The sequence below is a fragment of the Petromyzon marinus genome, chromosome 66 (genome assembly GCF_048934315.1).
Source record: "Petromyzon marinus isolate PM22_M1 ecotype Great Lakes invasive population chromosome 66, UKy_Petmar_22M1.pri1.0, whole genome shotgun sequence".
Taxonomy (NCBI): Eukaryota; Metazoa; Chordata; class Hyperoartia; order Petromyzontiformes; family Petromyzontidae; genus Petromyzon; species Petromyzon marinus.
In genome coordinates this window covers 11497051-11524513 of record NC_133732.1, presented here as the reverse complement: position 1 = coordinate 11524513, position 27463 = coordinate 11497051, and the positions used below count along the sequence as shown (strand labels likewise).

The 27463-nt window shown below is 57.4% G+C and overlaps 1 protein-coding gene across 3 annotated transcripts; it reads right to left on the bottom strand.

Moving 5' to 3' along the window:
- Positions 1-27174, bottom strand: LOC116937598 (akirin-2-like). Of its 3 annotated transcripts, none has more exons than XM_076054511.1 (5): positions 26707-27148; positions 20307-20502; positions 8163-8398; positions 3133-3204; positions 1-1133 (listed from the first exon to the last, which is right to left on the bottom strand). In XM_076054511.1, the coding sequence occupies exons 1-5, from the start codon at positions 26942-26944 to the stop codon at positions 1123-1125; spliced, it is 753 nt and encodes a 250-aa protein (XP_075910626.1). In that variant the 5' UTR covers positions 26945-27148; the 3' UTR covers positions 1-1122. The 3 variants fall into 3 exon arrangements, with proteins under 3 accessions (XP_075910626.1, XP_075910625.1, XP_032800640.2); XM_076054510.1 differs by having other exon boundaries at positions 8163-8402; positions 20308-20502; XM_032944749.2 differs by lacking the exons at positions 1-1133; positions 3133-3204; positions 8163-8398 and adding an exon at positions 8425-9359 and having other exon boundaries at positions 20308-20502; positions 26707-27174.
- Between the last annotated feature and the right edge of the window lie 289 nt (positions 27175-27463).

The following is a 27463-nucleotide window of genomic DNA, read 5'->3' as shown; positions in this document are numbered from 1 at the left end:
TTTTGGGTTTTTGTCGTCTTTTAGTTCTAAAGCAGAAAACTTGGGAACAGCTCACGGGAGGGATGGGGAGGGGGGAGAGAGGGAGGGGGGAGAGAGGGGAGGAGAGGGAGGGAGGGGGGAGAGAGGGAGGGAGGCAAGGGAGGGGAGGAGAGAGGGGGGAGAGAGGGGGGGGAGGAGAGAGGGAGGAGAGAGGGAGGGAGGCAAGGGAGGGGGGAGGAGAGAGGGGGGAGAGAGGGAGGGGAGGAGAGGGAGGGAGGAGAGGGAGGGAGGAGAGAGGGAGGGGAGGAGGGAGGAGAGAGGGAGGGAGGAGGGTGGGAATGAGGAGGGGGGATGGAATAGTGGGGGAGGGAGTGGGACAAGTGAAGGGGGAGGAGAGGGAGAAGCTCAGAACTGCGTTCTCTGCCTGTCGATGTATTTGTCCATGTCTGTGTCTCCCTGTCTACCTCCGTGTCCGTCTCCGTGTCTCTATCTCCATGGATCGCCGCTTGTCTCTTGTCTATCCGTGGATCTCCACGCGTCTCTGTCTGTGTATCTTCGTGTCTTCATATCTTCACGTCTGCGTTTCCCTGTGTGTGTCTCCGCGTGTCTGTGTGTGTCTCCGTGTGTTTGTGTGTGTCCCTGTGTGTGTCTCCGCGTGTCTCCGTGTGTTTCCGTGTCTCCGTGTGTGTCTCCGCGTGTGTGTGTCTCCGCGTGTCTGTGTGTCTGTGTGTGTCTCCGCGTGTCCGTGTGTGTCTCCGCGTGTCCGCGTGTCCGTGTGTGTCTCCGCGTGTCCGTGTGTGTCTCCGCGTGTCTGTGTGTGTCTCCGTGTGTCTGTGTGTGTCTCCGCGTGTCTGTGTGTCCGTGTGTGTCTCCGCGTGTCTGTGTGTGTCTCCGCGTGTCCGTGTGTGTCTCCGCGTGTCCGTGTGTGTCTCCGTGTGTCTGTCTCCGCGTGTCCGTGTGTGTCTCCGCGTGTCCGTGTGTGTCTCCGCGTGTCCGTGTGTGTCTCCGTGTGTGTCTCCGCGTGTCCCCGCGTGTCCGTCTCTCCGTGTGCGTCTGTCCGTGTGTCTCCGTGTATCCCCACACGTCTGTGTGTATCTCTGACTCGCCATGTGTCTCCGTGTGTGCGTCTCCGTGCGTATCTTCTCAAGACACATCTGTGAGTACACACACACACGCACGGCATTATGGGTAACGGTCACCAGGTTGAACCCTCACCAGGGTGAAAATAGTGGGTGAGTTGGTGGGTGAGTTGGTGGGTGAGTTGGTGGCTGAATGAATGAGTGGATGGGTGATGGTGTGAGTGGGTGGCTGAATGAGTGGGTGATGGTGTGAGTGGGTGGCTGAATGAATGAGTGGGTGAGTTTGTGGGTGAGTTGGTGGCTGAATGAATGAGTGGGTGAGTTGGTGGGTGAGTTGGTGGCTGAATGAATGAGTGGGTGAGTTGGTGGGTGAGTTGGTGGCTGAATGAATGAGTGGGTGAGTTGATGGTGTGCGTGGGTGGCTGAATGAGTGGGTGGGTGATGGTGTGAGTGGGTGGCTGAATGAATGAGTGGGTGATGGTGTGAGTTGGTGGCTGAACGAGTGGGTGAGTTGATGGTGTGAGTGGGTGGCTGAATGAGTGGGTGATGGTGTGAGTTGGTGGCTGAATGAGTGGGTGAGTTGATGGTGTGAGTGGGTGGCTGAATGAATGAGTGGGTGAGTTGATGGTGTGAGTTGGTGGCTGAATGAGTGGGTGAGTTGATGGTGTGAGTTGGTGGCTGAATGAGTGGGTGGGTGGGTGATGGTGTGAGTTGGTGGCTGAATGAATGAGTGGGTGAGTTGGTGGGTGAGTTGGTGGCTGAATGAATGAGTGGGTGAGTTGGTGGCTGAATGAATGAGTGGGTGAGTTGGTGGCTGAATGAATGAGTGGGTGGGTGATGGTGTGAGTGGGTGGCTGAATGAGTGGGTGGGTGATGGTGTGAGTGGGTGGCTGAATGAGTGGGTGGCTGAATGAGTGGGTGGCTGAATGAGTGGGTGGCTGAATGAGTGGGTGGGTGATGGTGTGAGTGGGTGGCTGAATGAATGAGTGGGTGATGGTGTGAGTGGGTGGCTGAATGAATGAGTGGGTGGGTGATGGTGTGAGTGGGTGGCTGAATGAATGAGTGGGTGATGGTGTGAGTGGGTGGCTGAATGAATGAGTGGGTGATGGTGTGAGTGGATGATGGTGTGAGTGGGTGGCTGAATGAGTGGGTGGCTGAATGAGTGGGTGGGTGATGGTGTGAGTGGGTGGCTGAATGAATGAGTGGGTGATGGTGTGAGTGGGTGGCTGAATGAATGAGTGGGTGGGTGATGGTGTGAGTGGGTGATGGTGTGAGTGGGTGGCTGAATGAGTGGGTGGCTGAATGAGTGGGTGGCTGAATGAGTGGGTGGCTGAATGAGTGGGTGGGTGATGGTGTGAGTGGGTGGCTGAATGAATGAGTGGGTGGGTGATGGTGTGAGTGGGTGGCTGAATGAGTGAGTGGCTGAATGAGTGGGTGGCTGAATGAGTGGGTGGCTGAATGAGTGGGTGGGTGATGGTGTGACGTGGCTGAATGAGCGGGTGGGCGAGTGTGTGTGAGTGAATGAGTGGGTAAGTGAGCTAGTGAATGGTTGAATGAGTGAGTACATCTACACAGTAGCACTTACAGTAACAGCTGTAATGCTTTGTGGAGTAGTGTTGTGCGGTAGATGTACGCAGTAATATTAAACGGCGGCAATCTAGAGCCGCAAACACTTCACAGTAGTGGGCGTGCTGCAATTTTGTGCGGTAGTGCGGTAGTGCAGTTGCACAGCACTACCGATTCTGCACTGCGGGTACAGGAGTAGTGGACAGTATAGCATGTCACTGGAGCACAGTGCAATCGTGGTGGGAACCACAGCTCACACTGTACAGCCTAGACGCTGTGCTAGACAGGTGTGGAGAGCCGGGTACAGTGGGGGTACAGTGGTGTACAGCTGTGTACAGTGGGATACGGTGGGTGTGGTTGCTCTGTGGGGTGGTACAGTGCTGTGGCAATGCCGTACAGTGGGAGGTTTTGTGGAACGGGGGAGGTTACAGTGGCGCATGGTGGGGAAGTCGTGTACAGTAGGTACAGTGAGGTACAGTAGGTACAGTGAGGTACAGCGAGTACTCACAGCTGGCTGGCCTCTCTCCGTAGCGACGCAGCATCTGGTCGTGGTTGAATTTCACAAAAGCGTCGTACTGCTCTACACGGGGAGAGAGACACGGGGGGTGAGACACGGGGAGAGAGACACGGGGAGAGGGACACGGGGAGAGGGACGCGGGAAGAGAGACGCGGGGAGAGAGACACGGGGAGAGGGACGCGGGGAGAGAGACGCGGGGGGTGAGAGAGACGCGGGGAGAGAGACGCGGGGGGTGAGACGCGGGGAGAGAGACGCGGGGAGAGAGACGCGGGGAGAGAGACGCGGGGAGAGAGACGCGGGGAGAGAGACGCGGGGAGAGAGACGCGGGGAGAGAGACGCGGGGAGAGAGACGCGGGGAGAGAGACGCGGGGAGAGAGACGCGGGGAGAGAGACGCGGGGAGAGAGACGCGGGGAGAGAGACGCGGGGAGAGAGACGCGGGGAGAGAGACGCGGGGAGAGAGACGCGGGGAGAGAGACGCGGGGAGAGAGACGCGGGGAGAGAGACGCGGGGAGAGAGACGCGGGGAGAGAGACGCGGGGAGAGAGACGCGGGGAGAGAGACGCGGGGAGAGAGACGCGGGGAGAGAGACGCGGGGAGAGAGACGCGGGGAGAGAGACGCGGGGAGAGAGACGCGGGGAGAGAGACGCGGGGAGAGAGACGCGGGGAGACGCGGGGAGAGACACGGGGGGTGAGAGAGACGCGGGGAGAGAGACGCGGGGAGAGAGACACGGGGAGAGAGAGACGCGGGGAGAGAGACGCGGGGAGAGAGACGCGGGGAGAGAGACGCGGGGAGAGAGACGCGGGGAGAGAGACATGGGGAGAGAGACGCGGGGAGAGAGACGCGGGGAGAGAGACGCGGGGAGAGAGACACGGGGAGAGAGACGCGGGGAGAGAGACGCGGGGAGAGAGACGCGGGGAGAGAGACGCGGGGAGACACGGGGAGAGATACGCGGGGAGAGAGACGCGGGGAGAGACACGGGGGGTGAGAGAGACGCGGGGAGAGAGACGCGGGGAGAGAGACGCGGGGAGAGAGACGCGGGGAGAGAGACGCGGGGAGAGAGACGCGGGGAGACACGGGGAGAGAGACGCGGGGAGAGAGACGCGGGGAGAGAGACGCGGGGAGAGAGACACGGGGAGAGAGAGACGCGGAGGGGGGAAGAGAGACACGGGGAGAAGAGACACGGGGAGAGAGACGCGGGGAGAGAGACGCGGGGAGAGAGACGCGGGGAGACACGGGGAGAGAGACGCGGGGAGAGAGACGCGGGGAGAGACACGGGGGGTGAGAGAGACGCGGGGAGAGAGACGCGGGGAGAGAGACGCGGGGAGAGAGACGCGGGGAGAGAGACGCGGGGAGAGAGACGCGGGGAGAGAGACGCGGGGAGAGAGACGCGGGGAGAGAGACGCGGGGAGAGAGACGCGGGGAGAGAGACGCGGGGAGAGAGACGCGGGGAGAGAGACGCGGGGAGAGAGACGCGGGGAGAGAGACGCGGGGAGAGAGACGCGGGGAGAGAGACGCGGGGAGAGAGACGCGGGGAGAGAGACGCGGGGAGAGAGACGCGGGGAGACGCGGGGAGAGACACGGGGGGTGAGAGAGACGCGGGGAGAGAGACGCGGGGAGAGAGACGCGGGGAGAGAGACGCGGGGAGAGAGACACGGGGAGAGAGAGACGCGGGGAGAGAGACGCGGGGAGAGAGACGCGGGGAGAGAGACGCGGGGAGAGAGACACGGGGAGAGAGACGCGGGGAGAGAGACACGGGGAGAGAGACGCGGGGAGAGAGACGCGGGGAGAGAGACGCGGGGAGAGAGACGCGGGGAGACACGGGGAGAGAGACGCGGGGAGAGAGACGCGGGGAGAGACACGGGGGGTGAGAGAGACGCGGGGAGAGAGACGCGGGGAGAGAGACGCGGGGAGAGAGACGCGGGGAGACGCGGGGAGAGAGACGCGGGGAGAGAGACGCGGGGAGAGAGACGCGGGGAGAGAGACGCGGGGAGAGAGACGCGGGGAGACACGGGGAGAGAGACGCGGGGAGAGAGACGCGGGGAGAGAGACGCGGGGAGAGAGACACGGGGAGAGAGAGACGCGGAGGGGGGAAGAGAGACACGGGGAGAAGAGACACGGGGAGAGAGACGCGGGGAGAGAGACGCGGGGAGAGAGACGCGGGGAGAGAGACACGGGGAGAGAGACACGGGGTGAGAGAGACGCGGGGAGAGAGAGACGGGGTGAGAAGAGACATCGTGAACAAACACCACCACCTCTCCCCACAGACACTCACACTCAAAACCAAAGATCCCCCATATAGCCTCAACAGATTGTCGGGGCAAGTGCTGCGAGTGAGCAGCAGCGTCTATGAAGGGCCGTGGTGGTGGCGGCCAGCACCACGCCTTGCCGCTTTTGTCCCCCGTGGCGATGTTCACGCACCGCACCAAGTACTCATTTGAGGCCGAGTCGACCTAGGGGAGGCCCGGGAGCAGTTCAGATCATCGCTATCGCCGGTCTTGGTGGCCGTGAGCGGGGAAACAAACTGGGGTCGGCGGGTTCGCAGCGCGCTAACCGCTGTCCCACCTGTCCCCACGCCCGCACACACGGAGACTCAAAACACCAAGTACAGACGTGTCCTCCTATAACGTGGCGCTAGCAGCAGTCGCGTCCCTGAAGAACAATCTCGTTACAGTAATAGACAACACAGGGGGTGAGGCAGAGTCCGTGGTAACGCGTCAGATGCGTTACGCAGGGCTGAGGAAGGCCGAGACGCGTGGTGAGCAGCGTCTAGAAGAAGCATCCAGCAGCATCCCAGTGCCCTGTTGGGTGACGACGACAATGATGATGACAACTGTGACGATGATGGTGATGACAATGATGACAACAGTGACGATGATGACAATGATGACGATGACGACAACAGTGACGATGATGGTGATGATGGCAATGATGATGAATGATGACAATGATGACAACAGTGACGATGATGGTGATGATGACAATGATGATGAATGACAATGATGACAACAGTGACGATGATGGTGATGATGGCAATGATGATGAATGATGACAATGATGACAACAGAGACGATGATGGTGATGATGACAATGATGATGAATGACAATGATGACAACAGTGACGATGATGGTGATGATGACAATGATGATGACAATGATGACGATGACGACAATAGTGACGATGATGGTGATGATGACAATGATGATGAATGATGACAATGATGACAGTGACGATGATGGTGATGATGACAATGATGATGAATGATGACAATGATGATGAATGATGACAATGATGACAACAGTGACGATGATGGTGATGATGACAATGAATGATGACAATGATGACAACAGTGACGATGACAATGATGATGACGACAATGATGACGACAACAGTGATGATGGTGATGATAATGATGATGATAATGACGATGACGACAATGATGATGAATGATGACAATGATGACAACTGTGACGATGATGGTGATGATGACAATGATGACGACAACAGTGACGATGATGGTGATGACAATGATGATGACAATGATGACAACAGTGACGATGATGACAATGATGATGACGACGACAATGATGACGACAACAGTGACAATGATGACGGTGATGATGACAATGATGACGAAGATGACGGTGATGACGACAACAGTGACAACGATGACGGTGATGATGACAATGATGACGACGATGATGATGACAATGATGACGACAATGATGATGACGGTGATGACGATATCGACGACGATGCTCAGCAGAGGCAGCTGCCACGACCGCCGCTCTTTCACTCCGCGCGCTGCGACGGAATTCCCCTCACTCCATCTCGTTGTAAACTCCCAAGGCGTTACGGTAAACATGAGTCACAGCACTAGGGACCCCGCGAGTGGAGAGTGTCGGTATGCCGTAAGTCTGTGCGTACATTGCTACAGCGGTGCAAGAGCACCGGAGCACAGCGTAGCGTGTGTACAGGGCAGCACGTGTGTTCAAACTTCTGTCGCGCCAAATGCAGCCAACCGTGCCGATCTGTGGGGTGTCTTCTGTGGGTCTGCATGCACTCAATCGCTTTGGCACTGTACGTGGCCAACCATGCTGATCAGACAACTACACACACACCAACTACACACACCAACTACACACACCAACAACACCAACAACAACAAGCAGTATCTTAAATTTTGATTTAAAGCTTTCGTGACTGCAGTAATTCATATTCTTAGTTTTTTTTCGGTAAAGTCACGTTGAAGGGAAACAACAAAATAATATAAAATATAAATATAAAACAATAAAAAAATTCTCACGACGTTTCGACCATAACTCAAACGGTCGTCTTCAGGTGTGTTGGTTCGCATAAATTTATTTTAAAACGGCGCATTTATTTATTTATATTGGCAGTTTACCCAGGACTAGTCCATCTATATTCTGAAAAGAGGAGTGGCTTTCAGACAGCATACGTTATAAAAAATTTCGTCTCCCCCCTCCTCTTTTCAGAATATAGATGGACTAGTCCTGGGTAAAGTGCCAAATCGTTGCGTGTGGCGCTAACGTTTTTTTATATATAAATAAATAAATGCGCCGTTTAAAAATAAATTTCTGCGAACCAACACACCTGAAGACGACCGTTTGAGCTATGGTCGAAACGTCGTGAGAATTTTTTTTATTGTTTTATATATATAAATTATTATTTTGTTGTTTCCCTTCAACGTGACTTTACCGAAAAAAAACTAAGAATACAAGCTGTATCTTCTTTGGTTCTTTCGGTAAAGTCACCACCACCACCACCACGTAGAATGAGAATAAAATAATACCATTGACAAAATAAAATAACACGGTAATAATATCCTCACGACGTTTCGGCCACAACACAAGCGGCCTTCATCAGGTGGACGAGACTGTCTGGTAGGACAGCGCCACGCGACTTCACCGAAAGAACCAAAGAAGATGAATCCTTGCAGTCACGAGAGGCTTTCGAATCGCAAATTCAACAAGCGGTGTGGCGAGGAGCGGCGAGTAGTACCGGAGAGTTTGGTGGTGAGAACTCCTTCGTACTCCTCCCTCAGGGAGTCCTCCCTCTCCCTCATGGCTCGCTCGCAGATCAGAGCCACCTGGCGCAGGGTGAGCAGCGGTGAGGAGTGGTGAGTGGGAGCAGCAGCGGCGGTGAGGAGGAGAGGGCCCGGGGGGTCCCTGTGAGGGCACGGCGCTGACAGGGCGGCGGCGGCGGCGGCGGGCACGGAGCGGAGACACGGAGACACTACACCTGGGGGAGAGACAGAGACACGGTGAGACACGGTGAGACAGAGACACGGTGAGACAGAGACACGGTGAGACAGAGACAGAGACACGGTGAGACAGAGACACGGGGACACTACACCTGGGGGAGAGACAGAGACACGGTGAGACAGAGACACGGTGAGACAGACACAGAGACACGGTGAGACAGAGACACGGGGACACTACACCTGGGGGAGAGACAGAGACACGGAGACACGGTGAGACAGAGACACGGTGAGACAGAGACACGGAGACACTACACCTGGGGGAGAGACAGAGACACGGAGACACGGTGAGACAGAGACACGGTGAGACAGAGACACGGGGACACTCCTGGGGGAGAGGCAGAGACACGGTGAGACAGAGACACGGTGACACAGAGACACAGAGACACGGTGAGACAGAGACACGGTGAGACAGAGACACGGAGACACGCCTGGGGGAGAGACAGAGACACGGTGAGACAGAGACACGGTGACACAGACACAGAGACACGGTGAGACAGAGACACGGTGAGACAGACACGGAGACACGGAGACACTACACCTGGGGGAGAGGCAGACACGGAGACACGGTGAGACAGAGACACGGTGAGACAGAGACACAGAGACACGGGGACACTCCTGGGGGAGAGACAGAGACACGGTGAGACAGAGACACGGTGAGACAGACACAGAGACACGGTGAGACAGAGACACTCCTGGGGGAGAGACAGAGACACGGTGAGACAGAGACACGGTGAGACAGAGACACGGTGAGACAGAGACACGGTGAGACAGAGACACGGAGACACTCCTGGGGGAGAGGCAGAGACACGGTGAGACAGAGACACGGGGACACGGTGAGAGAGAGACACGGAGACACGGGGACACTCCTGGGGGAGAGGCAGAGACACGGTGAGACAGCGACACAGAGACAGAGACACGGAGACACGGAGACACTCCTGGGGGAGAGGCAGAGACACGGAGACACGGTGAGACACACACAGAGACACGGTGAGACAGAGACACGGTGAGACAGAGACACGGTGAGACAGAGACACGGTGAGACAGAGACACGGAGACACTCCTGGGGGAGAGGCAGAGACACGGTGAGACAGAGACACGGGGACACGGTGAGAGAGAGACACGGAGACACGGGGACACTCCTGGGGGAGAGGCAGAGACACGGTGAGACAGAGACACAGAGACAGAGACACGGAGACACTCCTGGGGGAGAGGCAGAGACACGGAGACACGGTGAGACACACACAGAGACACGGTGAGACAGAGACACGGTGAGACAGAGACACGGAGACACTACACCTGGGGGAGAGACAGAGACACGGAGACACGGTGAGACACGGTGAGACAGAGACACGGTGAGACAGAGACACGGAGACACGGGGACACGCCTGGGGGAGAGGCAGAGACACGGTGAGACAGAGACACGGAGACACTACGCCTGGGGGAGAGACAGAGACACGGTGAGACACACACAGAGACAGAGACACGGGGACACGGAGACACTCCTGGGGGAGAGGCAGAGACACGGTGAGACAGAGATACAGAGACACGGGGACACTCCTGGGGGAGAGACAGAGACACGGTGAGACAGAGACACAGAGACACGGGGACACTCCTGGGGGAGAGACAGAGACACGGTGAGACAGAGACACAGAGACACGGGGACACTCCTGGGGGAGAGACAGAGACACGGTGAGACAGAGACACAGAGACACGGGGACACTCCTGGGGGAGAGACAGAGACACGGTGAGACAGAGACACAGAGACACGGGGACACTCCTGGGGGAGAGACAGAGACACGGTGAGACAGAGACACAGAGACACTCCTGGGGGAGAGGCAGAGACACGGTGAGACAGAGACACGGAGACACGGTGAGACAGAGACACGGTGAGACAGAGACACGGTGAGACAGAGACACGGTGAGACAGAGACACGGGGACACTCCTGGGGGAGAGACAGAGACACGGTGAGACAGAGACACGGAGACACGCCTGGGGGAGAGACAGAGACACGGTGAGACAGACACAGAGACACTGTGAGACAGACACGGAGACACTCCTGGGGGAGAGACAGAGACACGGTGAGACAGAGACACGGTGAGACAGAGACACGGGGACACTCCTGGGGGAGAGACAGAGACACGGTGAGAGAGACACGGTGAGACAGACACAGAGACACGGTGAGACAGAGACACGGAGACACTACGCCTGGGGGAGAGACAGAGACACGGTGAGACAGAGACACGGTGAGACAGAGACACGGTGAGACAGACACCGTGAGACAGACACGGAGACACTCCTGGGGGAGAGGCAGAGACACAATGAGACAGAGACACGGTGAGACAGAGACACGGGGACACTACGCCTGGGGGAGAGACAGAGACACGGAGACACGGTGAGACAGAGACACGGTGAGACAGAGACACGGTGAGACAGAGACACGGTGAGACAGAGACACGGAGACACTCCTGGGGGAGAGGCAGAGACACGGTGAGACAGAGACACGGGGACACGGTGAGAGAGAGACACGGAGACACGGGGACACTCCTGGGGGAGAGGCAGAGACACGGTGAGACAGAGACACAGAGACAGAGACACGGGGACACTCCTGGAGGAGAGGCAGAGACACGGTGAGACAGACACGGTGAGACAGAGACACGGAGACACTCCTGGGGGAGAGGCAGAGACACGGTGAGACAGAGACACGGTGAGACAGAGACACGGGGACACTCCTGGGGGAGAGACAGAGACACGGTGAGACAGAGACACAGAGACACGGGGACACTACGCCTGGGGGAGAGACAGAGACACGGTGAGACAGAGACACGGAGACACTCCTGGGGGAGAGGCAGAGACACGGTGAGACAGAGACACAGAGACAGAGACACGGAGACACGGGGACACTCCTGGGGGAGAGACAGAGACACGGTGAGACAGAGACACAGAGACACGGGGACACTCCTGGGGGAGAGACAGAGACACGGTGAGACAGAGACACGGTGAGACAGAGACACAGAGACACGGGGACACTACTGGGGGAGAGGCAGAGACACGGTGAGACAGAGACACGGTGAGACAGAGACACGGTGAGACAGACACAGAGACACGGTGAGACAGAGACACGGAGACACTACGCCTGGGGGAGAGACAGAGACACGGTGAGACAGAGACACGGTGAGACAGAGACACGGTGAGACAGAGACACGGTGAGACAGAGACACGGAGACACGGTGAGACAGAGACACGGGGACACTCCTGGGGGAGAGACAGAGACACGGTGAGACAGAGACACGGTGAGACAGAGACACGGAGACACGGTGAGACAGACACGGAGACACTCCTGGGGGAGAGACAGAGACACGGTGAGACAGAGACACGGGGACACGCCTGGGGGAGAGACAGAGACACGGTGAGACAGAGACACGGTGAGACAGAGACACGGAGACACGGTGAGACAGAGACACGGGGACACTCCTGGGGGAGAGACAGAGACACGGTGAGACAGAGACACGGGGACACGCCTGGGGGAGAGACAGAGACACGGTGAGACAGAGACACGGGGACACTCCTGGGGGAGAGACAGAGACACGGTGAGACAGAGACACGGTGAGACACGGTGAGACAGAGACACGGTGAGACAGAGACACGGTGAGACAGAGACACGGGGACACTACGCCTGGGGGAGAGACAGAGACACGGTGAGACAGAGACACGGGGACACTACGCCTGGGGGAGAGACAGAGACACGGTGAGACAGAGACACAGAGACACGGCGAGACAGAGACACGGTGAGACAGAGACACAGAGACACGGGGACACGCCTGGGGGAGAGACAGAGACACGGTGAGACAGACACAGAGACACTACGCCTGGGGGAGAGACAGAGACACGGTGAGACAGAGACACGGTGAGACAGAGACACGGTGAGACAGAGACACGGTGAGACAGACACAGAGACACGGTGAGACAGACACAGAGACACTACGCCTGGGGGAGAGACAGAGACACGGTGAGACAGAGACACGGTGAGACAGAGACACGGTGAGACAGAGACACGGTGAGACAGACACAGAGACACGGTGAGACAGACACGGGGACACTACGCCTGGGGGAGAGACAGAGACACGGTGAGACAGAGACACGGTGAGACAGAGACACGGGGACACGGTGAGACAGAGACACGGGGACACGCCTGGGGGAGAGACAGAGACACGGTGAGACAGACACAGAGACACGGTGAGACAGAGACACGGAGACACGCCTGGGGGAGAGACACGGGGACACACGCCTGGGGGAGAGACAGAGACACGGTGAGACAGAGACACGGTGAGACAGAGACACGGTGAGACAGAGACACGGGGACATGCCTGGGGGAGAGACAGAGACACGGTGAGACAGAGACACGGGGACACACGCCTGGGGGAGAGACAGAGACACGGTGAGACAGAGACACGGTGAGACAGAGACACGGAGACACGCCTGGGGGAGACAGAGACACGGTGAGACAGAGACACCGTGAGACAGAGACACGGGGACACGCCTGGGGGAGAGACAGAGACACGGTGAGACAGAGACACGGTGAGACAGAGACACGGTGAGACGGTGAGACAGAGACACAGAGACACGGGGACACGCCTGGGGGAGAGACAGAGACACGGTGAGACAGACAGAGACACGGTGAGACAGAGACACGGGGACATGGTGAGACAGAGACACGGGGACACTACGCCTGGGGGAGAGACAGAGACACGGTGAGACAGAGACATGGTGAGACAGAGACACGGAGACACTCCTGGGGGAGAGGCAGAGACACGGTGAGACAGAGACACAGAGACACGGAGACACGGGGACACTCCTGGGGGAGAGACAGAGACACGGTGAGACAGAGACACGGTGAGACAGAGACACGGTGAGACAGAGACACGGTGAGACAGAGACACGGAGACACGGTGAGACAGACACGGAGACACTCCTGGGGGAGAGACAGAGACACGGTGAGACAGAGACATGGTGAGACAGAGACACGGTGAGACACGGTGAGACAGAGACACGGTGAGACAGAGACACGGTGAGACAGAGACACGGAGACACTACGCCTGGGGGAGAGACAGAGACACGGTGAGACAGAGACACGGGGACACTACGCCTGGGGGAGAGACAGAGACACGGTGAGACAGAGACACAGAGACACGGCGAGACAGAGACACGGTGAGACAGAGACACAGAGACACGGGGACACTCCTGGGGGAGAGACAGAGACACGGTGAGACAGAGACACGGTGAGACAGACACAGAGACACTACGCCTGGGGGAGAGACAGAGACACGGTGAGACAGAGACACGGTGAGACAGAGACACGGTGAGACAGACACAGAGACACTACGCCTGGGGGAGAGACAGAGACACGGTGAGACAGAGACACGGTGAGACAGAGACACGGTGAGACAGAGACACGGTGAGACAGAGACACGGTGAGACAGACACAGAGACACGGTGAGACAGAGACACGGGGACACTACGCCTGGGGGAGAGACAGAGACACGGTGAGACAGAGACACGGTGAGACAGAGACACGGTGAGACAGAGACACGGTGAGACAGAGACACGGGGACACGGTGAGACAGAGACACGGTGAGACAGAGACACGGGGACACGCCTGGGGGAGAGACAGAGACACGGTGAGACAGACACAGAGACACGGTGAGACAGACACGGTGAGACAGACACAGAGACACGGTGAGACAGAGACACGGAGACACGCCTGGGGGAGAGACACGGGGACACACGCCTGGGGGAGAGACAGAGACACGGTGAGACAGAGACACGGTGAGACAGAGACACGGTGAGACAGAGACACGGTGAGACAGAGACACGGGGACATGCCTGGGGGAGAGACAGAGACACGGTGAGACAGAGACACGGGGACACACGCCTGGGGGAGAGACAGAGACACGGTGAGACAGAGACACGGGGACACTACGCCTGGGGGAGAGACAGAGACACGGTGAGACAGAGACACGGTGAGACAGAGACACGGAGACACGGTGAGACAGACACGGTGAGACAGAGACACAGGGACACGCCTGGGGGAGAGGCAGAGACACGGTGAGACAGAGACACGGTGAGACAGAGACACGGTGAGACAGAGACACGGGGACATGGTGAGACAGAGACACGGGGACACTACGCCTGGGGGAGAGACAGAGACACGGTGAGACAGACACAGAGACACGGTGAGACAGAGACACGGAGACACGGTGAGACAGAGACACGGTGAGACAGAGACACGGGGACACGCCTGGGGGAGAGACAGAGACACGGTGAGACAGACACAGAGACACGGTGAGACAGAGACATGGGGACACGCCTGGGGGAGAGACAGAGACACGGTGAGACAGAGACACGGGGACACGCCTGGGGGAGAGACAGAGACACGGTGAGACAGAGACACGGTGAGACAGAGACACGCCTGGGGGAGAGACAGAGACACGGTGAGACAGAGACACGGAGACACGGTGAGACAGAGACACGGTGAGACAGAGACACAGAGACACGGGGACACGCCTGGGGGAGAGACAGAGACACGGTGAGACAGACACAGAGACACGGTGAGACAGAGACACGGAGACACGGTGAGACAGAGACACGGTGAGACAGAGACACGGGGACACGCCTGGGGGAGAGACAGAGACACAGTGAGACAGAGACACGGGGACACGCCTGGGGGAGAGACAGAGACACGGTGACACAGAGACACGGTGAGACAGAGACACGCCTGGGGGAGAGACAGAGACACGGTGAGACAGAGACACGGTGAGACAGAGACACAGAGACACGGGGACACGCCTGGGGGAGAGACAGAGACACGGTGAGACAGACAGAGACACTACGCCTGGGGGAGAGACAGAGACACGGTGAGACAGAGACACGGTGAGACAGAGACACGGAGACACGCCTGGGGGAGACAGAGACACGGTGAGACAGAGACACGGGGACACGCCTGGGGGAGAGACAGAGACACGGTGAGACAGAGACACGGTGAGACAGAGACACGGTGAGACGGTGAGACAGAGACACAGAGACACGGGGACACGCCTGGGGGAGAGACAGAGACACGGTGAGACAGACAGAGACACGGTGAGACAGAGACACGGGGACATGGTGAGACAGAGACACGGGGACACTACGCCTGGGGGAGAGACAGAGACACGGTGAGACAGAGACACGTGGACACGCCTGGGGGAGAGACAGAGACACGGTGAGACAGAGACACAGAGACACTACGCCTGGGGGAGAGACAGAGACACGGTGAGACAGAGACACGGAGACACTCCTGGGGGAGAGGCAGAGACACGGTGAGACAGAGACACAGAGACACGGAGACACGGGGACACTCCTGGGGGAGAGACAGAGACACGGTGAGACAGAGACACGGTGAGACAGAGACACGGTGAGACAGAGACACGGTGAGACAGAGACACGGAGACACGGTGAGACAGACACGGAGACACTCCTGGGGGAGAGACAGAGACACGGTGAGACAGAGACATGGTGAGACAGAGACACGGTGAGACACGGTGAGACAGAGACACGGTGAGACAGAGACACGGTGAGACAGAGACACGGAGACACTACACCTGGGGGAGAGACAGAGACACGGTGAGACAGAGACACGGGGACACTACGCCTGGGGGAGAGACAGAGACACGGTGAGACAGAGACACAGAGACACGGCGAGACAGAGACACGGTGAGACAGAGACACAGAGACACGGGGACACTCCTGGGGGAGAGACAGAGACACGGTGAGACAGAGACACGGTGAGACAGACACAGAGACACTACGCCTGGGGGAGAGACAGAGACACGGTGAGACAGAGACACGGTGAGACAGAGACACGGTGAGACAGAGACACGGTGAGACAGAGACACGGTGAGACAGAGACACGGTGAGACAGACACAGAGACACGGTGAGACAGAGACACGGGGACACTACGCCTGGGGGAGAGACAGAGACACGGTGAGACAGAGACACGGTGAGACAGAGACACGGTGAGACAGAGACACGGTGAGACAGAGACACGGGGACACGGTGAGACAGAGACACGGTGAGACAGAGACACGGGGACACGCCTGGGGGAGAGACAGAGACACGGTGAGACAGACACAGAGACACGGTGAGACAGACACGGTGAGACAGACACAGAGACACGGTGAGACAGAGACACGGAGACACGCCTGGGGGAGAGACACGGGGACACACGCCTGGGGGAGAGACAGAGACACGGTGAGACAGAGACACGGTGAGACAGAGACACGGTGAGACAGAGACACGGGGACATGCCTGGGGGAGAGACAGAGACACGGTGAGACAGAGACACGGGGACACACGCCTGGGGGAGAGACAGAGACACGGTGAGACAGAGACACGGGGACACTACGCCTGGGGGAGAGACAGAGACACGGTGAGACAGAGACACGGTGAGACAGAGACACGGAGACACGGTGAGACAGACACGGTGAGACAGAGACACAGGGACACGCCTGGGGGAGAGGCAGAGACACGGTGAGACAGAGACACGGTGAGACAGAGACACGGTGAGACAGAGACACGGGGACATGGTGAGACAGAGACACGGGGACACTACGCCTGGGGGAGAGACAGAGACACGGTGAGACAGACACAGAGACACGGTGAGACAGAGACACGGAGACACGGTGAGACAGAGACACGGTGAGACAGAGACACGGGGACACGCCTGGGGGAGAGACAGAGACACGGTGAGACAGACACAGAGACACGGTGAGACAGAGACACGGGGACACGCCTGGGGGAGAGACAGAGACACAGTGAGACAGAGACACGGGGACACGCCTGGGGGAGAGACAGAGACACGGTGACACAGAGACACGGTGAGACAGAGACACGCCTGGGGGAGAGACAGAGACACGGTGAGACAGAGACACGGTGAGACAGAGACACAGAGACACGGGGACACGCCTGGGGGAGAGACAGAGACACGGTGAGACAGACAGAGACACTACGCCTGGGGGAGAGACAGAGACACGGTGAGACAGAGACACGGTGAGACAGAGACACGGAGACACGCCTGGGGGAGACAGAGACACGGTGAGACAGAGACACCGTGAGACAGAGACACGGGGACACGCCTGGGGGAGAGACAGAGACACGGTGAGACAGAGACACGGAGACACGGTGAGACAGAGACACGGTGAGACAGAGACACAGAGACACGGGGACACGCCTGGGGGAGAGACAGAGACACGGTGAGACAGAGACACGGAGACACGGGGACACGCCTGGGGGAGAGACAGAGACACGGTGAGACAGAGACACGGTGAGACAGAGACACGGAGACACACCTGGGGGAGAGACAGAGACACGGTGAGACAGAGACACGGTGAGACAGAGACACGCCTGGGGGAGAGACAGAGACACGGTGAGACAGACACAGAGACACTACGCCTGGGGGAGAGACAGAGACACAGAGACACGTGAGAGAGACAGAGACACGTGAGAGACACAGAGACACGTGAGAGACACAGAGACACGTGAGAGAGACAGAGGCACAGTGAGACACACAGAGACACGTGAGAGAGACAGAGGCACAGTGAGACACACAGAGACACGTGAGAGAGACAGAGGCACAGTGAGAGACGCAGAGACACGTGAGAGACACAGAGACACGTGAGAGAGACAGAGACACGTGAGAGAGACAGAGACACGTGAGAGAGACAGAGACACGTGAGAGAGACAGAGGCACAGTGAGACACACAGAGACACGTGAGAGAGACAAGAGACATAGTGAGACACACAGACACACGTGAGAGAGACAAGAGACATAGTGAGACACACAGACACGTGAGAGAGACAGAGGCACAGTGAGAGAGACACAGAGACACGTGAGAGAGACAGAGGCACAGTGAGAGACACACAGACACGTGAGAGAGACACAGACACGTGAGAGAGACAGAGGCACAGTGAGAGACACACAGATACACGTGAGAGAGACAGAGGCACAGTGAGAGACACACAGAGACACGTGAGAGAGACAGAGGCACAGTGAGAGACGCAGAGACACGTGAGAGAGACAGAGGCACAGTGAGAGACAGAGATACGTGAGAGAGACAGAGGCACAGTGAGAGACACAGAGACACGTGAGAGAGACAAGGCACAGTGAGAGACACACAGAGACATGTGAGAGAGACAGAGGCACAGTGAGACACACAGAGACACGTGAGAGAGACAGAGGCACAGTGAGAGACACAGAGACACGTGAGAGAGACAGAGGCACAGTGAGAGACGCAGAGACACGTGAGAGACACAGAGACACGTGAGAGAGACAGAGACACGTGAGAGAGACAGAGACACGTGAGAGAGACAGAGGCACAGTGAGACACACAGAGACACGTGAGAGAGACAGAGGCACAGTGAAACACACAGAGACACGTGAGAGAGACAGAGGCACAGTGAGACACAGAGACACGTGAGAGAGACAGAGGCACAGTGAGACACACAGAGACACGTGAGAGAGACAGAGGCACAGTGAGACACACAGAGACACGTGAGAGAGACAGAGGCACAGTGAGACACACAGAGACACGTGAGAGAGACAGAGGCACAGTGAGACACACAGAGACACGTGAGAGACACAGACACACGTGAGAGAGACAAGAGACACAGTGAGACACACAGACACGTGAGAGAGACAGAGGCACAGTGAGAGAGACACAGAGACACGTGAGAGAGACAGAGGCACAGTGAGAGACACACAGACACGTGAGAGAGACAGAGGCACAGTGAGAGACACACAGATACACGTGAGAGAGACAGAGGCACAGTGAGAGACACACAGAGACACGTGAGAGAGACAGAGGCACAGTGAGAGACGCAGAGACACGTGAGACAGAGGCACAGTGAGAGACACAGAGATACGTGAGAGAGACAGAGGCACAGTGAGAGACACAGAGACACGTGAGAGAGACAAGGCACAGTGAGAGACACACAGAGACATGTGAGAGAGACAGAGGCACAGTGAGACACACAGAGACACGTGAGAGAGACAGAGGCACAGTGAGAGACACAGAGACACGTGAGAGAGACAGAGGCACAGTGAGAGACACAGAGATACGTGAGAGAGACAGAGGCACAGTGAGAGACGCAGAGACACGTGAGAGAGACAGAGGCACAGTGAGAGACACAGACACAGGTGAGAGAGACAAGAGACACAGTGAGAGACACAGAGACACGTGAGAGAGACAGAGGCACAGTGAGACACACAGAGACACGTGAGAGAGACAGAGGCACAGTGAGAGACACAGACACAGGTGAGAGAGACAAGAGACACAGTGAGACACACAGAGACACGTGAGAGAGACAGAGGCACAGTGAGACACACAGAGACACGTGAGAGAGACAGAGGCACAGCGAGAAACAGAGACACGTGAGAGAGACAGAGGCACAGTGAGAGACACAGAGACACGTGAGAGAGACAGAGGCACGGTGAGACACACAGAGACACGTGAGAGAGACAGAGGCACAGAGAGACACACAGAGACACGTGAGAGAGACAGAGGCACAGTGAGAGACACAGACACAGGTGAGAGAGACAAGAGACACAGTGAGACACACAGACACACGTGAGAGAGACAGAGGCACAGTGAGAGACACACAGAGACACGTGAGAGACACAGAGGCAGAGTGAGACACACAGAGACACGTGAGAGAGACAGAGGCACAGTGAGAGACACAGACACGGTGAGAGAGACAAGAGAAAGTGGGTTCAGTGTTGGAAGGCTCCAAGCACTAACCCCACACACACACACACAGACACACACACGGCCAGGCTCTCTCCGCTGCTAACCTGCATCTCCGTGGAGACTCTGGGGGGCTGGTGGGGGGCTTCCGGCCTCCATCTGCTCTGAGGGGGGGGAGGGGGGCGGCGAGGGGGAGGGGGGAGAGGGTGGGGGGCACGCCGGGGAGACAAAGGCGGCCGGGTCCAGGTGCTTCCTGCGTTGGAGACGGCGGAACTCCTGCCTGATGCTGGCCACCAGTTGCTCTGTGAGAGGGGGGAGGGATGGAGGAGGGTGAGAGAGGGGATAGAGAGGGGAGATAGAGAGGGGGGATAGAGAGGGGAGATAGAGAGGGGGTATAGAGAGGGGGATAGAGAGGGGGGATAGAGAGGGGGGATAGAGAGGGGGGATAGAGAGGGGGGATAGAGAGGGGGGATAGAGAGGGGGGATAGAGAGAGAGGTCAGAGGGAGATCGAGGGATCAAGGAGGGATGAGAGGGACAGAGAGAAAGGGAGAGAGGGAGGGGTGGTAAGGGGGCAGGAGGAATACGGAGAGATGGGGAGAGGGAGAAAGGGAGAGAGGGAGGGGTGGTAAGGGGGAGATGGAGAGAGGGGGAGAGAGGGAGACATTAAATAGTGAAGGAGCCAGAGGACATCTCTGTCGCACCCCAAAGTGAACAGGGAATGGCTCCGACTCCCGGCCACGTAGCTTTACCCGGGCCTGCTCACCATCATGAAGCACAATCAGGGACTCCGAAAGTGCGAAGAACCACCTCGAATCCTGCCCTATTCATGGTACCACGTGCCGTGACCAGGTCAACAACAGCAGAGACGTTTTATTGCCAGAGATAGTAAAAACCTATTGTTGTATTTTGATAGTGGCAATGGAGGTCCCATGATGCAGCTTCTCATCCCAAGCTCCCAATGTCCCGATAGTTGGCATTGTCCTGGTGCTGTCCGCCTTTTGGCGTTATCATCTGGGGCTCACACTGCTGGAGACTTGGCTCTAAAGAAAGCTGTCTCTGGTGTGGACCAATCCGTTTCAAAGACAACTCATCGCCGTATACTGCCAGAGCACGGGCTTTGTTTGCACGTTCACCACAAGCACCGTGTGTAGTTGATGCAGACATGATTCCTTGCACAGTGTTTCAGGTGGTGTGTTAGCATCCTGACACAAGTGTTTTATTGCCAGAAAAGGTAAAACCTACTCTTAAGACCCGAGTCCTGTTGGAATTCCACAACACCTCTGCCGTAGCACACAATATGGCATCCGTGCAGGACATTGGGGCTCCGCAAGCCTCTGCTCAGCGCGTTGGCTGGCAAGAGGCGATGTTGAATAATCCTCGCCAGGACCACTCCCGGCATCACATTGAGGGAGATGCCCAGGGTAGTTGTTAAAAAGTCCGTGCGGTCCCCCTTCTTAAAGAGAGGGGACGCTATCGGGGCATCCTTCCACATGCAAATTAACACAGTTGGCTAAGTATGGGTGCAATAGAAATTCAACATAGACGCACATTCCAATCCTGTGGTCCAGACAGTGTAGGAGTGGGTGGGCGAATGGGTGGGTGAATGAGTGGGTGAATGAGTGGGTGAGGTGGGTGGTTGAGCGAGCCATGATGAACCTCTCCGTCTCTCTCCCTCCCTCACAGAGAGACCCACACAAACTTCAAGGTGTTCTGTTTTACCTGTGGCGAGATGGTTGACTAGGTGAGGGTGTTTGTGTGTCTTGTGTGTCTGTCTGTGTGTGTCTGTGTGTGTGTGTCCGGCAAAACAACCCCCTACCTCCTCGCGGTGCCGGACGGGCAACTCTGTCGTGGACAGTGCTGTGGGGGGAGATCCAATTTTGATTGGCTCCTCCCCTCATGGCATATGTGTCCACCACAGGGGCTAAACGGGGGCTCTGGACGGGTGCGAGGGGCTGGTAACCCCTTCACCTTCAATTAATTACCACGAAACCACGAGTTTGCTCTTGGAGTACCTGACCCTCTGCTCACGATCATTAAGGACCTTCATGATGGTGAGCGGGCCCGGGTAAAACTACGTGGCCGGGAGTCAGAGCCATTCCCTGTATACCTTGGGGTGCGACAGGGATGTCCTCTGGCTCCCACATTATTTAACATCTATTTTGACCACGTAGTTCGTGAAGCCTTCAATAGCTGTACCGGGGGAATCTCCATAAGGTACAGATATAATGGGAGGCTGATCGATGCCCGGGTGCGGTCAAGGGATGGCTCCCTATTGCTCAACCACGTTATGTATGCTGATGATTTGGTAACAGCTGCTCAGTCAGAGGACGAGTTGGAGACGCTGCTGCTGAGACTGGAGCGTGCCATCGGACACTCCACCCCCACAACTCCCGATCGGTGATGGGGCAGTTGTGGAGAGAGTGGAGAGTTTCCCATACCTGGGCAGTGTGCTTATGACTGGCTCCAGTTTAACAGCAGAGGTCTCACTCCGAATCAGTCGAACGGCAATATCTTTTCATCGGTTGCGTAACGCTGTGTGGAAGCTACCTGGTCTGTCGCTCCGCACTAAGCTTCAGGTCTTCTCGGCCACGGTCATTCCCTCCCTTCTCTACGCTTGCGAAACGTGGACCCCCCTAATGGAACATCTTCGCCGGTTAGAAACATTTAGGCTGGCCTGCCTACGATCCATCCTGGGTTTAACCAGACTGGATTGTGTGAGCTCACAAATCCTTGAAAGATCTGGGCAAGGTCCCATCGGTGAGCTCCTCCGGCGGGCAAGGCTGCGATGGCTGGGTCATGTAGCCCGCATGCCCAGCCACCGCATGCCGAAACAGCTTTTGTTCGGCCGGATTGAGGGGGCTAAGCGGGCGCGGCACGGGCTAGAGAAGAGATGGAGTGACGTGGTACAGGAGGACGTGGAGCTGAGTGGACTTGCTGATGACTGGTACCAGCGGTGTCAAGATCGGCCTCTGTGGAGGAGGCTCGTGAAGGATGCTACTGGGAGGTTGGAGGCAGTCGCCCTCCAACAACAACGGAGGGCGGAGGAGCGACGCTCAGAACAACGAGCGGAGCGCCGGGTGGCTAAAGCACAGCAGGTTGGCACAGTAGGGGGCACAGGTGGTGCACCAGCCAGTCATCTCAGTCAGTCGACCCGTGGCACCTGGGTATGCCCGGTGACCTCCTGCCAGCGGGCGTTCGACACTTCACGTGGCCTCAGGGTGCACATAGCCTGGCACAAGCGTCGTGGTGACGTCACCGCCACTTAGTGGCGAATGGCGGTTGTTGTTGTTGTGTGCGGGGAGCGGTAGTGTAGCGGTCAGCGCTACACTGCGCTATGAACCCGGCGACCCGGGTTCGATTCCCGCTCACGGCCAACACCCAGTGACGATTATCTGAACCGGTCCTGGGCCTCCCCTAGGTCGACTCAGCCTCAAATGAGTGACCTGGTGCGGTGTGTAAAAACATCGCCACTGGGGAGACAAAGGCGGTCGGGCGTGGTGCTGGCCACCCACCCACTCGTGTACCGTTACCGGCCTTCATAGGTGCTGCTCGCTAACAGCACTTGCCCCTACAGTCTGTTACAGGCTACACGGGGGACCTGTATCTGTGATCTGTGTGCGTGAGTAGGTTAACAAGTGGGTGGGAGAGTGGGGAAGATGTCACGGAGGGCGGTCTGCACACAAGACGCCATCCCTTACCCTCAGCATTATCACCCCGTGCCCCGATTGGACACCTGTGATAAAGAGCTTCACGGCTCATCGGATTTTTCCCACGATAACTCGGGATGGGATTCTCGGCAGAGATCATCTCTCCTCGTCCCCCAAGGTTCCGGATCGCCCCTCTGTGAGTGACTGTGGAGGAAGCCACTAACACAACCCCACCCATCACCACCACGTCAAGCACCACCACTAACACCACCACCACCACTAACACCACCCCACCCATCACCACCACGTCAAGCACCACCACTAACACCACCACCACCACTAACACAACCCCACCCATCACCACCACGTCAAGCACCACCACTAACACCACCCCACCCATCACCACCACTAACACCACCACTAACACCACCCCACCCATCACCACCACGTCAAGCACCACCACTAACACAACCCCACCCATCACCACCACGTCAAGCACCACCACTAACACCACCACTAACACCACCCCACCCATCACCACCACGTCAAGTACCACCATCACCACAACCACCACACCACCCATCACCACCACTAACACAACCCCACCCATCACCACCACGTCAAGCACCACCACTAACACCACCCATCACCACTAACACCACCCCACCCATCACCACCACTAACACCACCACGTCAAGCACCACCACTAACACCACCACTAACACCACCCCACCCATCACCACCACGTCAAGCACCACCACCATCACCACCCATCACCACCACTAACACCACCCCACCCATCACCACCACGTCAAGCACCACCACTAACACCACCACCATCACCACCACATCAAGCACAACCACCACACCACCCATCACCACCACCACCACTAACACCACCACCACTAACACCACCACCACATCAAGCACAGCCATTATCAAGCACCACCACTAACACCACCACCACCACATCAAGCACAGCCATCATCAAGCACCACCACTAACACCACCACCACTAACACCACCACCACTAACACCACCACCACATCAAGCACAGCCATTATCAAGCACCACCACTAACACCACCACCACCACATCAAGCACAGCCATCATCAAGCACCACCACTAACACCACCACCACTAACACCACCACCACTAACACCACCACCACATCAAGCACAGCCATTATCAAGCACCACCACTAACACCACCAAGAGGAGGAAGCCCTCCACAGCCAGTCACTCACAGAGCGGGGTGGCGACTTCCTCCTACATGTGTGGCACATCCAACACCATCATAACCGTGACAAGCACCACCATCCAAACTACCCCCCTCATCATCATCATCAGCAGCAGCAAGTGGCGGTGGCGACACCACGACGCCTGTGCCAGGCTAGGTGCACTCCGAGGCTGCTGGCAGGAGGAGGAGGTCGTCTCGGGACAGACCCAGCGGGTGCCATGCGGCGACTGAGTGAGATGAGCGGCTGATGCACCACCATCACCAGCTGTGGCAACTTGATAACGCTTTAGCCACCCCGGCGCTGCGCTCGTTGTTGTGAGCGTCGCTCCTCTCCGCCCTCCGTTGTTGCTGGAGGGCGACTGCCTCCAGCAACAGCAGCAGCGTCCTTCACGAGCCTCCTCCATCACCACAATCACCATCACCACAATCACCATCACAATCACCATCATCACCACAATCACCATCATCACCACAATCACCATCATCACCACAATCACCATCATCACCACAATCACCATCACCACCACAATCACCACCATCACCACCTCCACAATCAACATCACCACCATCATCAACTACCACCACCGTCATCATCACCACCACAATCAACATAACCACTCCCACCACCACCATAACAACCATCATCAAGCACCACCACTAACACCACCACATCAAGCACAGCCACATCAAGCTCCACCACTAACATCACCACCACCATCACCACCAAGTCAAGCACAACCACCACCCCACCCATCACCACCACTAACACCACCACCATCACAGCCACACCAAACACCACCACTAACACCACCACCATCACAGCCACATCAAGCACAACCACTAACACCACCACCACATCAAGCACCACCACTAACACCACCACATCAAGCACAGCCACATCAAGCACCGCCACTAACACCACCACCATCACAGCCACATCAAGCACAACCACTAACACCACCACCACATCAAGCACCACCACTAACATCACCACCACATCAAACACCACCACTAACACCACCACCACATCAAGCACCACCACTAACATCACCACCACATCAAACACCACCACTAACACCACCACTAACATCACCACCACATCAAGCACAGCCACATCAAACACCACCACTAACACCACCACTAACATCACCACCACGTCAAGCACCACCACTAACATCACCACCACGTCAAGCACCACCACTAACATCACCACCACTAACACCACCACTAACATCACCACCACATCAAACACCACCACTAACACCACCACTAACATCACCACCACGTCAAGCACCACCACTAACATCACCACCACGTCAAGCACCACCACTAACATCACCACCACTAACACCACCACTAACATCACCACCACATCAAACACCACCACTAACATCACCACCACATCAAACACCACCACTAACACCACCAATAACATCACCACCACATCAAGCACAACCACTAACATCACCACCACATCAAGCACAACCACTAACACCACCACTAACACCACCACCACATCAAGCACAGCCACATCAAGCACCACCACTAACACCACCACCCCACCCATCACCACCACCCATCACCACCACCCCACCCACCACCACCACCACCTCTCCTACCCGCAGTGACGCGAGGAGAAACCTCTGCAAAGGGCGAGGGATCCACGCTCAGATATCTCCTCATGGGAGAAGACGAATGATGGCGAGAGGCCGACGCCGCCGCCGCCGCCGCCGACGGCGTCGCAGAGGAGGGGGACGACGCCGATGGCTGCGCCGGGCCGAAACGACGGCGCTTGGGCGACTGCACGGGGTCGAGCGCCATCGCCCTTTTGAGGCTTAGGGTAGCGCCGCACGCCATCGCGGCGAGGGCGAGGGGCCGGAGGAGGTCGCGAGGGACGAGACGACGCCTCGGCGGAGGCTCGGGAGCGCCCGGGAGGCGAGGATGGCGGCGGATTGCGAACGGAGTTCCAGCGGCTGCGGCGAGGAGGAGATGGAGGGCTGATGGAGGAATGCGTTTCGGTGGGGTGGGTCTTCGCGGTGTACTTACGCGTTCTTCCGGAAGCGGAAGACATCTTCCGGAAGAGTGGGGGAGGGGAGTTTTTAGCATTGGGAGAATGGACGTTTGGTCTTCCGGAAGATTGTTTGCCGTTTTGGTGGCGGTCTTCGCGTAGGGAGGGCAGACTCATTCAACAAGGGTTGGCGGAATGGTGGTTGATCTTCCGGAAGATTGCTTCTGAAGTCACGATTCTCGTTTTGGCGGCAATCTTCCCGTCGGAAGGGCGGAGTCATTCAACATGGGGCTGGAATGACAGTTGATCTTCCGGAAGACGTCTTCTGGAAGAACCATATTGTGTTTTTTTTTGGTAGAGATCTTCCA

Coding starts and splice junctions, on each gene's coding strand:
- LOC116937598 (XM_032944749.2), bottom strand. CDS start 26,944: ATGGCGTGCGGCGCTACCCTAAGCCTCAAAAGGGCGATGGCGCTCGAC. Junction 20,503..26,706: donor TTCTCCTCGCGTCACTGCGG/GTAGGAGAGGTG, acceptor CCCCTCTCACAG/AGCAACTGGTGGCCAGCATC. Junction 9,360..20,307: donor GAGTCTCCACGGAGATGCAG/GTTAGCAGCGGA, acceptor CCTCTCCCCCAG/GAGTGTCTCCGTGTCTCCGT.